General features: G+C 47.8%; 1 protein-coding gene across 7 annotated transcripts in view; it reads left to right on the top strand.

The window, feature by feature from the left end:
- The first annotated feature begins 1,367 nt into the window (after positions 1-1,367).
- SEPT6 (septin 6) overlaps positions 1,368-16,182 on the top strand; it is a 73,652-nt gene continuing 58,837 nt past the window's right edge. For 3 of the 7 annotated variants that reach the window (XM_027533059.1, XM_027533060.1, XM_027533058.1), the window contains exon 1: positions 1,368-1,504. In XM_027533059.1, the coding sequence (XP_027388860.1) occupies positions 1,475-1,504 (30 nt within the window). In that variant the 5' untranslated portion in view covers positions 1,368-1,474. Of the gene's footprint in view, positions 1,505-7,745; positions 7,876-16,182 lie in introns of those variants that run through there. The other 4 variants (XM_027533055.1, XM_027533054.1, XM_027533057.1 and 1 more) reach the window with 3 other exon arrangements.

Genomic DNA, 16,182 nt, shown 5'->3' on the forward strand with positions numbered 1-16,182 from the left:
CCCTCCTTCCTCTCCACCTCAGGCGCTCCCGCCTTGGGCCAGCTCCCACGCCGCATCCCGGCCCCCTCTCCGGCCGGGCTTCCCCCCAGGGATCTGTCTCCCCCCGCGGTCCCGGGTTCCACCCGAGGATCCGAGTCCCTCTCAGAGACCAGGGCGCCTGCCCTTTTAAGGAGTGGAGTGGATGATCCCGCCCGCTCCGGCCTCGGACACGCCAGGGATCTAGCAGGGTCCACGGCCAGGAGAAGGATTGCGGGGCGTCAGGCCGAAGAGAGGGAGAAGTGCTGAGGGGAAGGGAGGGGACCCGCGGCGACGGAGGGCCGAGAGGAAAAGGAAAGCAGGCGGGCAGAGCCTCTGCCTTCGGAGGGTCTCCCTCTGCTCACTGCGGCCGCCTAGCCTCGGGTTGACCCAAGGTTAAGGGGAAATCAGGGGGCGGGACAGAGCCCCCGGAGGCTGCTCCGCGTCCCTCGGCGAAATTCCGCTCCACGGAGCTGGGATTTCAGCCCCCGGCCCCTCCTCTGAGAGTTGCCAGTGGTCCAGGCTCTACAGGGGAGTAAGTCGTCCGAGCCTCGGCTCACAAGCCGATCGCCTAGGGCTCGGTGGGGAGAGGAGGCGCGGGACCCAACGGTGGTGAGCTCGGAAATGACAGCCCACAGCACCCGAGGCGTGGAAACCCCAGGGCAGAAGGGGCGTTTCGTGTCAGGACCCCTGGCCTCGGACACCGCATGTCACATCTCAGTTGCGGGGCCCGCAGTGCGGCTTCCCCCAACCGCCCCCTTTCTAAGCTCTGCTGGGAAGCGGCACCTGCCACAGCTCTCTCCCTCCGGGTCCCCCACCGGCCTCAGCAGCCCTCCAGGGCCGGGGTGGGGGAGGTGTGGTGGAGCAGCGAGACTCCAGCGGCGGCCGCTCCCCTCCAAGCACCCTGAGATTTCGGTGGGGAGAAAAAGGGGGTCCGGGATGCAGGGAGGAGGAAGAGAAGGACCGCAGGGGTCAGCCGCCGAGCGGTGCGCGCCGGGGGGTAGGGGCGGGGGCTCCCTTCCAGCCTCAGGGGTCTGGGGACTCAGGGATGTAAGGCGAGAGCAGGGGGGTGTGACAATTCAGCGGAGGTCGGGACGTACCACAGAGCCCAGTGGCGGGGGGGCGGGCAAAGGACTGGGTCACCGAGGGGAGCCCCCGCCTCCCTTCGCACAGGCCTACAACTGAGGTTGCAGGGAGAGCTGGAACCCTGCTCGCAGGAGAGGGAAGCGGCGCGTTAAATCCACCCCCACGCCGCACCCCACTTCCGAGGGGGTGGGCGATAGAGGAGAGGTCGGGGTTGGAGCAGCAGCGAAGGGGCCCCTCCCTTGCACCTCCCCCCGCCGGACTTGGTTGCGCCCAAAGTGTAACACTTTCTCTTTGTCGGAGGAGCTCCGCTGTTTCCTGTGCTCTAGCTCCCGTTGCGGCGGCGCCCGTGGCAGCCCTGGCGGACGCAGGAACGATGGCAGCGACCGATATAGCTCGCCAGGTGGTGAGTGCGGGGCTTGGGTGCCAGCCTCGGGGCCGGGGGCCTCGGAAGAGCCGAGGAGACCTGGCCGCCGTCACCACCGCCGCAAGGAGGGGCAGTGGGCACCATCCAGGAGACCGGGCGCGGCAGGACTTCTGCTCCTAGGGTCAGCGACTCAGTCCCCCAGCCTTCCGTCCCCGAGAACCGTGGTGGCGGGCGGGTAGGGGAGGCGGGGGGACTGGTCCAGGCTGCAGGCCGGCGGCTGAACTTGCATTGCCCAAGAGCTGCAGCCGGCGCCGCCGCCGCCCTCGCTGCAGCTGCGGCCCCGCCGCTGGGGCGTTGCCGAATGAATGGCCGCAGGAGCCGCCGGGCCCTTCGGGTCCCCGGCACCCTGGCCTCGCTCCCTCGGGGGGCCGGGCCGCGCCCCAGCACCCCGCCACGCGCCGGGACCCGGGCTTCCTCAGCCAGAGGGGCGTGGGGCTGGGGTGAGCCTGGGGCAGGAGGCGGCGAGTGGTGAGGGGGGCGGGGAGGTGACTGGCTGGGGTAGGGTTTTTCCATATGCATTACATATGTGACTGCGTGTGTGTGTGTGTGTGTGTGTGTGTGTGTGTGTGTGTGTGTATCACTGTGCGTGTGAGTGCGTGCGCGCGCACTCGTGCCTCCCCGGGCGGACCACGCCGGTGTCCGGCTTGTCTGTGACCCTTGATGCGTCCGCCTGTTTCTGGGAGTGTACTCAGCTCCCTGGTGCGTGTCTCTGGGTCCGGACGCTTCTCTCCCAGTCTGCTTGTGCTGTGTGCCTCTGGGTCTCATTTGTGCGTCTGTGTGGGCTGCAGTCCGCTGGCCTGTAGGTGCTGGCTGGCTGCGTATTTTGGCGCGTTTCTGACACCTGACCCGGGTTTTGCGGGACCCTGGGGGTGGTGGGATCTGTCTCCGGTGCGAGTTCGGTGTGACTGGGCGTGTGTGCCAAAACCTGTGGCGCTGCCTTCTTGTCATGGGACTCAGGAAAATAAGTGTGACGCTTGCAAAAGCGATGCTGTCTCTCTTTTTGTTGGCAGCCGACTCTGGAAAAAAAAAAATCTTCGTTTAACGAACTGAAGTTTTCTAGCCTGGGATGTGCAGAGAAATTATACTGAAGTGACCTGAGGCTCCATGTTTGTTTTTTTAGACCAGAAGTTTCGTTGCAAAGGGAGGGGAATGTTTCCACTTGAGGGAACAACCTGGCCTTTCTATTCCTCCCTGAGTGTCTGGGATTTCTAAGAAGCCCACAGTTACCAGTACCCTGAAGTGAGGAAGGATACTGAAGTAGAGCTAGGTCAGATTCCATGACAGTAAACATCCGTACTACTTGATGAAAATTTCTGAAACACACACACACACAGGGTCATACTTATTTAGGGAAATAGTCCATGCAATGCAATTCTAGTGCAAAAAAATATATATAGCCTCTAGGTATTTGGTGTAATTGAAATTGATTTGTTTTCAAAATCTGCATCCAGAATCTGGTAGTATTTTTTTCTACAGGATACGGCTAAGTTTATTCCACCGTCTTGTTCCTGTTGGGAAGGGCAAGGTGATTTCTTTGGATCCTCCCCTACTGCCCTGCAAGACCCCAGCCTGGAGTTCTTTAGGCATTCAGGGTGTGGAAGGACTAGGAGTCCTTGGGAGACCATGCTCTGTGATAATGGCGTTTGAGAGAATTCTTTTCTCCCCAAGATTGGCACTCTAACATGTATTGCATTAGTGTTTTGAGGGCTCCCTCAGTGCCTTTCTGCTCCTCTATTTTAGCGATGGCATGCCTTAAGGAGAAGATTTAGTCCCCTAGATTACACTTGCTCCATCCTTAGTGACCAAGAAGGACGCTAATGATTTTTCTTGTCCGCTAATGAATTTGCACTGACCTGCCCATACTCTCTCACCAGTCCCTCTAGCCTGAATCAGGGTTGCAGGGCAGATGTAGCAAAGGGGAACCTTCCAGAAGGTTGTGTTTCACCTGGGGCTACCCAAAGATCCCCTTTGTTCTAAAAATGGAGGGGGTTGGTTTAGGGCCACTTGGATTGCTCTGCTTGGTTCCAGTTTGCTCTGGGTGGCCTTGCCTTACTCTACAACGAAGAACAAAATTGTATGCCAGATCCTGAAGCTGAAAGAGCAGCCAGAGCCCTTGAGACCTTGTTATCGTGATAAATGGGTTGCTGGGAAAACTGACGTCACTCTCCAGGCCCCCCTCCTCTCCCAGTCAGTGAAGCTCTTGTTTCTGTGTCATTTGTCTCTCTGCTTGCCTTTGTGTCTGTAAGAAGTTGTAATTCACCAGGGGAAGATGCAATTAACTTGGGAGACCTTGGACGTCTGGTTGCTGATTGTTTCTTTCAGCAAAGGCATATTTGGGGTTTGGGAAAAGAAGACTAGAGTATAAACCTAAGTGTGCCTAGCCTAGGAGTTCTTTTTAATGAGCTCTGAGATACAGTGCCATGCAAGTAGCGCTCTGGTGTGTGTGAGGGATGGGCTGGCCTCTCCGGAGTCAGTTGAGGGTCACTCTGGCTTGTAGGATAACATCATTAGTGACAAAAACAGACCTTAGAGTTCCTGGGTAGGACCCTTATTTGTGCACACATGCAACTTGAAAGCTCAGCTTTTGTGTCCATAACACAACCCCACCCTATTTGAATGAACACCGTAAAGATTCTTTGTGACAAAACTGTTTGTTTATGGTGTCCACAGGGTTTATTTGATTGACTAATAAGTGTCCAGCACTATGGCTAGCCCTGGTCAAGGATACTAAAAAAAGTAATAGACGTACTTCCTGGCTTTTACACTTATTCTAGTCTAGTTGGAGAGACTAATTGTGTACATGGGGAAATAATTCGAGAACTACAGAAGATTCCTGGGATGTTCCCATCTCCAGCCCCTGCCTGTGATGTGGCTTGGGCTACTATTAATGTATACTCTAATGGGACTTCCCTGGTGGTCCAGTGGGTAACACTTTGTCTTCCGATGCAGGGGATGTGGGTTTGACCCCTGATTGGGGAGCTAAGATCCCGCCTGCCTCTCGGCCAAAAAACCAAAACATAAAAAAGAAAAACCCAGAAGCAATATTGTAACAAAGTCAGTAAAGACTTTAAGAAAACAGTTTACATAAAAAACCCTTAAAAATATGTTTATATATGGTCTAGTGGTTTTCCGTACTTTCTTCAATTTAAGTCTGAATAAAGTTGGGAAAACCACTAGACTATATACACACAAATATATTTTAAGGGTTTATTTTTATTTTTATGTAGACCATTTTCTTAAAGTCTTTATTGACTTTAGTCCATCTAGTCAAAGCTGTGGGTTTTCCAGTAGTCATGTATGAATGTGCGAGTTGGACCATAAAGAAAGCCGAGCCCTGAAGAATTGATGCTTTTGAACTGTGGTGTTGGAGAAGACTCTTGAGAGTCCCTTAGACAGCAAGGAGATCCAACCAGTCCATCCTACAGGAGATCAGTCCTGAATATTCATTGAAAGGATTGATGCTGAAGCTGAAACTCCAATATTTTAGCCACCTGATGTGAAGAACTGACACATTGGAAGAGACCGTGATGCTGGGAAAGACTGAAGGCAGGAGAAAGGGATGACAGAGGATGAGATGGTTGGATGGCATCACCAACTTGATGGATATGAGTCTGAGCAAGCTCCAGGAGTTGGTGATGGACAGGGAAGCCTGTCGTGCTGCAGTCCATGGGGTCGCAGAGTCAGACATGACTAAGCGACTAAACCAAACTGGTATGTTTACACACACACACACACACACACACACACTGCGTCACAAGAGACGGACACAACTGAGTGACTGAATTGAACTGATATGTATATACACACAAACACACACACACACTGCGAGGTTCCATGTCTTGTCCAGGGTAACTAGGAAGGCACCAGAGGCCACAGCTGCTGGCTCTTGCACTGAGTTGTTTTTTTCAATGTTGCTTTTTAGGGTCCAGCCTATAAGTGCTGGCCCATAGGAAGTAGGGCTTACTGATTCTGATAAGAACCAATCCCAGGATGTGGACAACGATACTTTCCTTCAGTGGCGGCCAGATAATGGTCTTTCTCCCTAAGAAAGAGCTTGCCGGGCCTAATGCTGCCAGGGTACCTCCTACAGGTGGCTGCACTCTGGTCTTGCTATCAAATGACACTTAACCTTGATGCCCATTGCAGTGCCCTGCCTCAGCCATCTCTACCACCTCCAACTAAAAGTCATATTCTACCCCAAGCAGGGAGAGGAAAACTGTAACATTCACCCATATCTCTGCAAATACAGCATATGCAAGTACAGCACTGAAGAAAACTTGCGTGGCCCCAAATAGTAAAATTTCATGAATCTAAGTCGAGGGTCTGTGGATGATCATGGTACTATTTTCCAACTTTTCTGTGTGCTTGAGACTTTGCAAAGTTAAAAGTTGTAGGGCAATGTGAATGTCCGTCCTCCTCCTCGCAAATGCCACATGGCCCCTACCCTCGGGGAGTTTACAATCTAGTAGTGGAGGCAGACACGATTAACTATGATTATCCCTGTGGTGAGCTACTGCCTGCTAGGATAATTCATTACAAGGGGACCTGATCCAGCCCTGGCCGGGGTTGGGGGGTCGGTGGTGGTGGGTGACAGGAAAGGCTTGCTGAGGACTTTAACCACCAGAAGGATAGGTGTGAAGATGGGGGAGAACTCACTTCTGCTCCCAGGCTGGGAACATTTCCTTTGTTAATTCACACACTTTTTTTTCATTCATTCCTTCTGCATGTGTTTATTGGGCACTGACTGCCAGGCTCTGTGCCAGGTGCTGGGAATATAGTGGTGGGCAAGGCCCACACGACAGCCCTCTCAGAGCTTCCAGATGAGAGGCCAGAATAAGCCCTCTTCATATCCTAAAACCCGGAAATGTGAGTGTCAGTGGCGTTCTTATTACAAAACTGCATTACAACTGAGCAATTTGTCTGTATAGTATAATGAGATTTTGATCTGCAGTCTTGTGCACAGCATTTACTTTGTAGAGTCTCTGCTGTAAATTTTCTATTAATTGCTGGCTTTGTTACCCAGCACGGCCCCTCCCTTTGTGTGCTGTAAGGGAGAGAACCCATAGCATTAGCCTGAGCAAAACTAATTAGGAATCTAAGTCCCCTGGGAAAAGGTATTCCAGAACTAAATGGGACTGATTTCTGGACTTTCCTCGGTTTCTGGATTATCAGAGCCGTGGTTTCATATTAGTATGAACAACTGAGGACCGCTTTTCAGTCGCGTGTACATTAAAACCACATTTGAGAAAGAACCAGCGAGAAAAGAAAGAAAAAGAATACCGTGGATCAGTGTAACATGTGTCTTTCAATGATCTCAAAATGCTTCCATCTGTATGATTTCATTTTCCCCAACAGCTTCTTGGACGAGTATTATTGTTCTTTTCATTTTATGGGTTCAGGGAGACCAAACGACTTAGTCCAAAGTGTTATTGCTGGTCAGTGGATGAAGCAATGAAACATCTACCAGATGATACAAATTCAGTTTTTAAAAAACCCTGGCCTTGTCATCGTGATTCCAAGAAATAAAAATCCTGACATGTCCCCTCTTCGCCCTTTGTTCACTGAATCTCCCCCTCCCCCCAGCACACTTAACCATAGAGGTCAAGAAAGACTATACTTGGGTGCTTGGGAGATGCTCTGATGTTAAAAAGAGATTCTCGGCTTAAACCCCAGATAGCACAGTCATGGCTATGTGTGGGCTTGCTTTCTTTCTTCTTTCCCATATTGCTTTAAATAAAAATCTTGGAGCCACCAGCCATGTAATGATGGATTATTTTAAGTAACAACTGGAGGGGGGGGCGCAGGATGAATTAGAAACACAGACCCTTCCTCCTTGGTTTGGCAGGAGGAGGCTTCTGCTGCTGGGATTTGAAACCGTGGGTTTTCTCTGCTGCCTGCACAGAGGAAGGAGGCCACATGCTTGGGAGGGGGAGAAATAACGTTCGCGCTTCTGCAGTGTCTTCTCATTAGAGGCAGCCATCTGCTGAATTACGCAGCATGCTCGCCACTGGCCTCAGAGTCGGGTCATTCCTTCCACTCACATAAAGGGGACTGTGGGAAAGATTTGCGGGCCTTCTCAGGGACAGGGCCCAGGGCTCAGGTTTCTCTGGCCAGGGCCTTCTCTGATCCCCAAGGAAAGCGCTGGAGTAGCAGGGGCCGAGCCTTGCTTTCACGGCCTTGATGAGGTGTGAGGTCGTGTTCGGTTTCCTTTTGCAGCAGAGGCCCCAGCTCTGAGCACTGGCGCTGAGGCAGGAACTGGGTTTTTTCAGATCCCCTTTAAATGAGACCAGATGGAGGCAGAGGCAAATTCAGGCTCCCCAGAGGACAGTTGGGCATTCATCCAGAGGCCTGTGAGTAAACCTTTTTTTTTTTTTTCTTCTCTTTTTAACAGATTGGAGATAACAATGGCCAGAACACCTAGGAGACTCTGTTTAAATGGCCTGATTGGAAGCGAAGCTGTCTGGCTTTTGTGGGAAAGTTGACCCACCCTGGGCAGGGGTCACCCCTGGCCTGAGGTGGAGGAGATCTTTTACCTAGAATCTGGCCGGTTGGCTTCAGTAGCCCTGGAGCTCTTAGAGGCCAAACTGAGGCTCAGGCCGTAGTCAGAAGAGAGGGAACTGGGAGCTGGAGGTGGGAGAGAAGAGGCAGAAGAGGGGCACCAGCCTTCGTGAGCCTGTTCCACCACCCTTCTCCTCCTGACTAGCATCAGCCCCAAGCCCCGTGTCTTGGAATTCTACAGCAGAAAGAAATCTCTGTGCCACTTGAGTCAGCCTTTCCATTTGAGAGTGCCTGTCTGCTTGTCAGGGTCCCCTCACCGTTCTCTGCCTCGAAATCACTGTGTGACTGGGGACACGTCACTTCCTCCCTCCGAGTCTCTTTCCCCTTTTGTGAAATGAGCCGGTTGGATGAAGTGCTCTTTAAGGCCGTTTCCAGCTCTAACAGCATAGGGTTCCTGTGTTTCCTAGTCCTCTGGCCTAATTTCTTTCAGGTCCTTGACTGCTTTTGCTTCCAAGTGAGATGGCAGAATTTAAGTCCACCTTTTCCCTGCTTTGACTCCTTGAGCTGGGTGGAAAGACTGTTGTAGAGAAAGCAAGCCAGTGGTTTTTAGCTCAGCAGGGTCCCTGGAACTGGAATGGAAAGCAACAACCCTTCAGATATTGTCTGTCTATCCGTGTAGGTCTATATGGCTATTGTCTTCCTATAAAGGTACATGACAGCTGAATTTTTGTCTATTGAATCCCCTTTTAAATGCACTAGGAGAGCTAGCTATTTAATAGAGTCCTGCTGTGAATCCTTTTACAGGAGGAAAAGCCACTCTGGAGCTGATCCAGTGTATTAAACCCAGAGTTGGATTTGCTGCAGGTGGGCCTTCTGTCTCCATGGGGGGCATAGTTTCCTGTGTGCTTCCCCAGGATCCCCTAAGTTACTCCCCCACCGAAAGGCATTGGGGCCCCCAGGGTGTGATGCTGGCTTTTGCAGGCTTTATGTCTCGTCCAAAAGGCCCCCAAATTTCTCTCTTCCAGTTAGGGCATTATTATTATTGTCAGTTTCCTCAGCCCAGCTTAATCAGAGCCAGGGAAATCCTGATTTTCATGTGTTAGGCATACTGGAGTTTTCTGCTTTTGTTTTTGTTTTTAATCTCTGGGAACTTATCAGTGCTTTTGCGCTCTTATGGCTGATAATGCAGGTCATGATTATCTCTATCAGTTGTATCCAACTCTTTGCGACCCTATGGACTGTAGCCTGCCAGGCTTCTCTGTCTATGGGATTCTCCAAGTAAGAATACTGGAGTGGGTTGCCATGCCCTCCTCCAGGGAATCTTCCTGACCCAGGGATCGAACCTGCATCTCTTATGTCACTTGCTAGAGGTAAAGAACCCACCTGCCATGGACAGAGGAGCCTGGCAGGCCACAGTCCATAGGGTCATGCAGAGTCGGACACGACTGAAGCGACTTGGCATGCACGCACTTGACAACACTGGAGGCAGCAAATAGGGCTAGCATCCACCTGACTGCTTCAGCAGGTTATGCGATTTGACTTTGCGTCCCGCTTCACATGAATCTTGTTGTTGTTGTTGTTGGCCTCACCAACTTTGTGCTTTGTGGGTTTTCTCTAGTTGCGGCGAGCAGTTACTCTAGCTGTGGTGACTTCTCGTTGCGGTGGCTTCTCTTGTTGCAGAGCACAAGAGGCTGCTTGGGCTCAGTAGTTGTGGCACACTGGCTTAGTTGCTCCGCAGCATGTGGGATCTTCCCAGAGCAGGGATTGAACTCATGTCCCCTGCATTGGGAGGCAGATACTGAACCACTGGACCACAGGGAAGTCCCCATTATACTTTATAATAATAAGGCATAACGGGGCTTTCCTGATAGCTCAGCACTGAAGAATCCGCCTGCCAATGCAGGAAACATGGGTTTGATCCTTGGGTTGGGAAGATTTCCTGGAGAAGGAAAAGGCAACCAACACCAGTACTCTTGCCTGGAAGACCCCATGGACAGAGGAGCTTGGCTGGCTACAGTCCATAGGGTCGCAAAGAGTCACACACGACTTAGCGACTAAACAACAACAATATACTATATAATAACAACAATATACTATACAATAATGTTTTATATATATATACATATATATAATGGGGCTTCCCACATGGTGCTAGTTGTAAAGAACCTGTCGGGAAAATCCCCTGGAGGAGGCCATGGCAACCCACTCCTGTGTTCTTGCCTGGAGAATCCCCATGGAGAGAGGAACCTGTGTAGCTACAGTCCATAGAGTCGCAGAGTTGGACACAACTGAAACACCTTAGTATGCATGCACCTATGTTATAATAAGGAAAATAATGAGGTTTTATTGTATTATTGGTAAAATAAATATTTTATATACAATAAAACAGCCTGAAAGCTGAATACTTAACTGAACTGTCTGATTATCTGTACATAAAGCAACTTTTTCATTGTAACTAAATATTTTGATAAACAACAACAAAAAAAAGATTTTGCTAAACTGAGGCTACTTTCCTGCCTAGGAAAATATCATAATAGGTGCTTTTAAAAAATAAAATTTTAATTCTGATTATAAAATTAAAATATGCCTACTGTACAAAGTTTGGAAAACAGGAAAGCACCAACTGAATTGTCTGATTACTTGTACAGAAAGCAACTTTTTCATTGTAACTAAAGATTTTGTTAAACTATCTGAGGCTACTTTCCTGCCTAGGAAAATATCATCATAGGTGCTTTTAAAAAATAACATTTTAATTCTGAGTATAAAATTAAAATATGCCAACTGTAGAAAGTTTGGAAAACAGAGGAAAGCACCAACTCTTACAGCCCCTCCAACCCCAAATCGACCATTGTCACAATTTTGGTATATATTCTTCCAAGCTTTTAAAAATGCATATATACTTATTTTCCCCATGATTGGGATGATCCTGTATATACAAGGTTTTGTTTTTTTCACCTAACAGTATTTGGTGATCATGTTCCTATGCTATTAAATATTCTTAGAATATGTTTTTTCAGTTCAGTTCAGTTGCTCAGTCATGTCCGACTCTTTGCGACCCCATGAATTGCAGCACGCCAGGCCTCCCTGTCCATCACCAACTCCCAGAGTTCACTCAAACTCACGTCCATCGAGTCGGTGATACCATTCAGCCATCTCATCCTCTGTCGTCCCCTTATCGTCCTGCCCCCAATCCCACCCAGCATCAGAGTCTTTTCCAATGAGTCAACTCTTCACATGAGGTGGCCAAAGTACTGGAGTTTCAGCTTTAGCATCATTCCTTCCAAAGAACACCCAGGACTGATCTCCTTCAGAATGGACTGGTTGGATCTCCTTGCAGTCCAAGGGACTCTCAAGAGTCTTCTCCAACACCACAGTTCAAAAGCATCAGTTCTTCGGTGCTCAGCTTTCTTCACAGTCCAACTCTCATATCCATACATGACCACTAGAAAAACCATAGCCTTGACTATGAATATGTTTTTTTACCATCCGCTTAATAGTCCATCATGCATCACTGAACTATTAATTGAGTTTGAACATCCTGAAGATTTTCAGGGTCTCTCAGAGGTCAATATTCAGAGCTGGGGATGGATGTAGAGAAAGGGAAGGTGTGAGAAATCAGGCCCACCACGAAGTGATACATGAGGCTGCCAGAGAGAATCCGATTTCCGTGTTTCTGTCCTTTCCTAGCATCTCCATGCCAAGGCCAGAGGAAGAAAGTCAAGGGCAAGCCCGGTTATCAGCCATGAGTTCCAAACTTTTTGTTTTGGTCTTATCCTTCAGAATGACAGGTACTAACTTGGCCACCCCAGGTTTTTTTTCCACCCCAGTTTGAAATGGAGACAGATGGACCCTCCTTTTCCTGTGCCACAAAGGTTGAAGGAGGGGACAGGAGTGGTCCATTTGGGTGCTTTGGGACTCTTTATTTTCAGAATCACAGCAAGGGGAAACTGATGCACAGCTGGAACCGCCTTCACTCGTCCTTCATAACGTGATCCTTCGAATATTCAATTAAAACACGAAATTGGCGTGTTCTCAGGGGAGGAGGCGGAAGAGAAAGAGAGCGGTGTTTCTGCCTGTGATATGAAATGTGGTATAACGTATTTCAAAACCGCAGGTGCCTGCAGATGAGGCGAAAACAGGAAATGCAATTGGGGAGGGGAGTGGGGCTCCCGCAATTCTCAGGAGCACACTTTCATTTTTGCCTTCCTTTCAGCTCCTCTCAGATTCTGCATCCTAATTACCCCTGCTGCAAAGCTGAGTGAGAACTCTCTTTTCATGTATTAAAGATGTTTTTAAATTACACAGGTAATGTGTGAATACATTCATGCTGTAAAAGAATCAAGCAACGCAGAAGCACACTGACTACCGCCCCTGAGTAAGCCCCTAGTTCCGGTCCCCTTTCCTGAGGTAGCTTGAGTTCTGGGTTTTTAAGAGGTGTCTTTTTGGTTGCCTTTCTCTGCACTCACATACATGTATGTGTCAATACACACATGTAAGGATTTTTGCATGTATCGACACATGAATACTGTGCTTATTGTTCCACAGCTTCTATTTTTCTACTATAATATGTCTCAGATATTCCCATCGGTACCTATAGACCAACTGCATTCTTTTTTATGTACTGGAGTACGGTTGATTTCTTGACCTTTGGGCCCCCCTCGTGGCTCGGCAGTAAAGAATCCACCTGCGATGCCTGCCAATGCAGGAGATGTGGGTTCAATCCCTGGATAGGGAGGATTCCCTGGAGAAGGAAATGGCAACCCGCTCTGGTATTCTTGCCTAGAGAATTCCACAGACAGGGGATTCTGGCAGGCTCCGGTCCAGGGGGTATCAAGAGTTGGACAAGACTTAGTGACTAAACCACCACCACCATAATTAATTTACAACGTTGTATTAATTTCAGGTGTACAGCAAAGTGACTCCGTTAGACATATATCTACTCTTCTAGATTTATTTCTCATATAGGTCATGGCAGAGTATCGAGTGGCGTTCCCTGTGCTATACAGTAGGTCCTCGTTAGTTACCTATTTTATTAATATATGTAGTAGTGTGTATGTCAATCCCAATCTCCCCATTTATCTCTGCCCCTCCTTATTCCCTGGTAACCAAAAGTTTATTTTCTAGATCTGTAATTCTATTTCTAGACCTACTGCATGCTTCTTAATGGCTGCAGAATATTCCAGAATGTGCACTTATCATAATTTAGTTAACTATTTTCCCATTGTCGGCTATTTAGGTTTTTTTTCCCCTAGGTTTTCAGCATTATAAATAATACTGTAATGAAGTTCCTTGTCTTGTATGTACATGGATCTTTGTATAGGTATGTGAGTTTCTGTAGAGTAGATTCTCAGGGAAGGTTGCGGGGTCATGGGAAATGAGCCATTGAACATTTTGGTGTCTGTGTCCTTTCTAGCATCTCAGTTTAAAGCCTCAGACGTGGCACCGCCTGATACTCAAGATGGTAAGAGTTTAGTGACAGATGTGCTGGGCCAGGTTGCCAGTTCCATCTCTTGTTGTGCACTTTGTAATCCAGGGACATTCAATGAACTGCAGTCAAAGTAATCAGGCCCTCAGTTAATCAGGCCACCTTAAGGAGAAATAGGAAAGATAAACTACCAGAGGTTTAGAGAGGAAGGGGGGGTGGAGAAACTTCCGGGGGCTGTCATAGGGTCAGTGTCCACTCAGCCCAAATCCTGTCCTTTTCACCTCTATGTATTTACCTCTGAACAATGGGGACTGATATTCATAACGGTGACCTTGACATCTTCTAAGATTCATCAAAGCAGGAGTGAATGGTGCTCGCCAGACAGGATTTCCTAAAGCAGGAACTGCATTTACAAATTCATTTTTGAAGCTTTATCAGCTACAAGGACTGAGACATGCAATTTACTGCTTAAATCTTGGTTAGCAAGAAAGACACATTATTTAGATCCCACGTTCCCTAGTTCCTAGTACTGGACACCAGATAAAAAGACAGGGAAAAAAAAGGATTCTAAAAGTTACCAGTGGCCTTCACCAAATCCAGACCAATGGTTATTTCTTTGTAATAATTCCTGACTTAAACCTTGGCCTATGGTGATAGAAAACTAATTGGGTCATCTCTTACTTTCCTGATCATTTCCCTCCCTCTTGGGAGAATTCTCTTCATCTTCCCATTCCTTACTTGTGGGCATTTCTTATATTCAATGTTTAGTTCTTTTCTCCCTGTACTGTCTCTTGAAGAACACATCCAGTTTCATACTTCTTACTCCTAAATTTGTCTCAGTCCTGAATTCTCCCTGAGCATGCAATTCCATATTGTTAAGTACATACTGGACTTCTTCGAGATGGATATGTCACCATAAAATCAAAACTATCTCATTTTCTTTAATATAGAAAATGCTTTTACAAATCCAGAAGAGAAAGACAAGCACCCATTTTAACAAAATGGGCAAAGACACGGATAGGCAACTCACATATACATAGACACAATTGCGTACACAGTTGAACAATAAAAAAATATTCACTCTCACTAATAAAATGCAAATTAAGTGACATGATGCCATTTTCCAGTGACAAAATTCATGATGGTTAAAAAGTTTCAGAAGCTCAGTGCTAGTCTAAGTATGTGTAAACAGACATGCTCACACACTGGTGTTGAAAATAGACATTTGTAATATTCTCTGTCGAATGATTTCTCAATGTGTACCGAAGTCTTTCCAATGTGTGTGCCCTAGGACCCAGCAGGGTTTAATTCTAGGAATTTAGCTTAAGGAAATAATCAGAGACTATGCAAACGTGTAAGAACATGAATTGTTACTTAAAATGGTTGCAGACTTGGAAACAGGCTAAAGGTCTAGCAGTGGGAGATGGGTTGAGAAAATGTGGTAAATTCCTACAATGGAATGTTACATGGCCAAAAAAGTATTGTTTTAGAATATACTTAATTACTCAAGAGAACATCCATACTATATTAAGTGTCAGGTTTTCAAGCCAGGTGATGAAAAGGAATGTATATACAGATTTATCCCATTTTGTAAAAAAATAAAAAATAAAAAGGAGATAGAGAAAGAAGTATATAGACTATAGGGAAACACACATAAATATTAGTGGTGATTATCTCTGAAGAGTGATATTATGAGTGATTTTTATTTTCTTCTTTATAATTTTCCATATGTTTTAAAATTTCTACAGTGAACATTGATTACTCTTATAAAAATCTGATAAATGTAATTTAAAAATAATAGCTGTTTAAAATGAGAATCTTCGACTTTTCCACTAACACACCCTTTCCTGGCTTCCCTCTTTCTGCCCTTGGTGCCATCAATCCAAGCTCCCAAGCCTAGGACCTTGCAGCCTGACAGCTTTGATTGTTCCTTTACTCTCTGCCCCAACACTCATTGAGTCTCATTCTTCCTTTAGGATGGCTCTCAAATTTGTTCCTCTCTCTTGAGTCCCAAGTCAGATCAGTTCATTTCCGCCAGCATTTATTGTCACAGCGCCTGCTTGTCACTCTGCCAGTTCAGCGTTATTGGAGTCACCCCTAATATGTCTTCCTGCCCCTGCCCTCTCTCTCCTCCCACTGATCAAGTGCCCTGCAGCTCGAATGATGTTTTGAAAACACCACTTGTGTCATGGTCCTTCCTGCTCAAAACACTCAAAATGCCCCTTTGAAACCCCATTGCCTGGGGAATAAAGGCCATGTTTTCTTCAACTCTTTCGGGCACTCATAGCACTGGGCTAGGTGGGAGATAACTATGGCCATTTGAGGGGTGTTTGGTGAGGTTTTGGCAGTGAACTAAATCTTCAAGAATAAGATATAGAGTCCTCCCCACTGCCCTTCACTATCTTCAGTTTGAAAATTTCCTTTCCTCACCTTTTGGCACTTGGACCAGAGGTCTTGGAGCAGTTGGAAGTTTCATGGTGCCGAATTTGGAGACAGGAAGAGGCAGCCAGGGGCGATAAAATAGGCTCAGGAAACCTTGACTCAGTCCGTCCCAATTTCTGATCTGCTAAGTAGGAGGCTCCATCAAGAAAGCAGATGGGCTCTTAGGTTTCTGTCTCTCCTGCAGCCTTGAGGACCAAGAGTGAATGGTGGGAAACTTATATCTCTCTTTGATTGTTTTGATAAAAAGAAGGAGAAAGGGGTGAGGGAAGGCAAAGAGGGGCAGACGTAGAAC

This window comes from Bos indicus x Bos taurus, chromosome X (genome assembly GCF_003369695.1).
Source record: "Bos indicus x Bos taurus breed Angus x Brahman F1 hybrid chromosome X, Bos_hybrid_MaternalHap_v2.0, whole genome shotgun sequence".
NCBI classification, from domain to species: domain Eukaryota; kingdom Metazoa; phylum Chordata; class Mammalia; order Artiodactyla; family Bovidae; genus Bos; species Bos indicus x Bos taurus.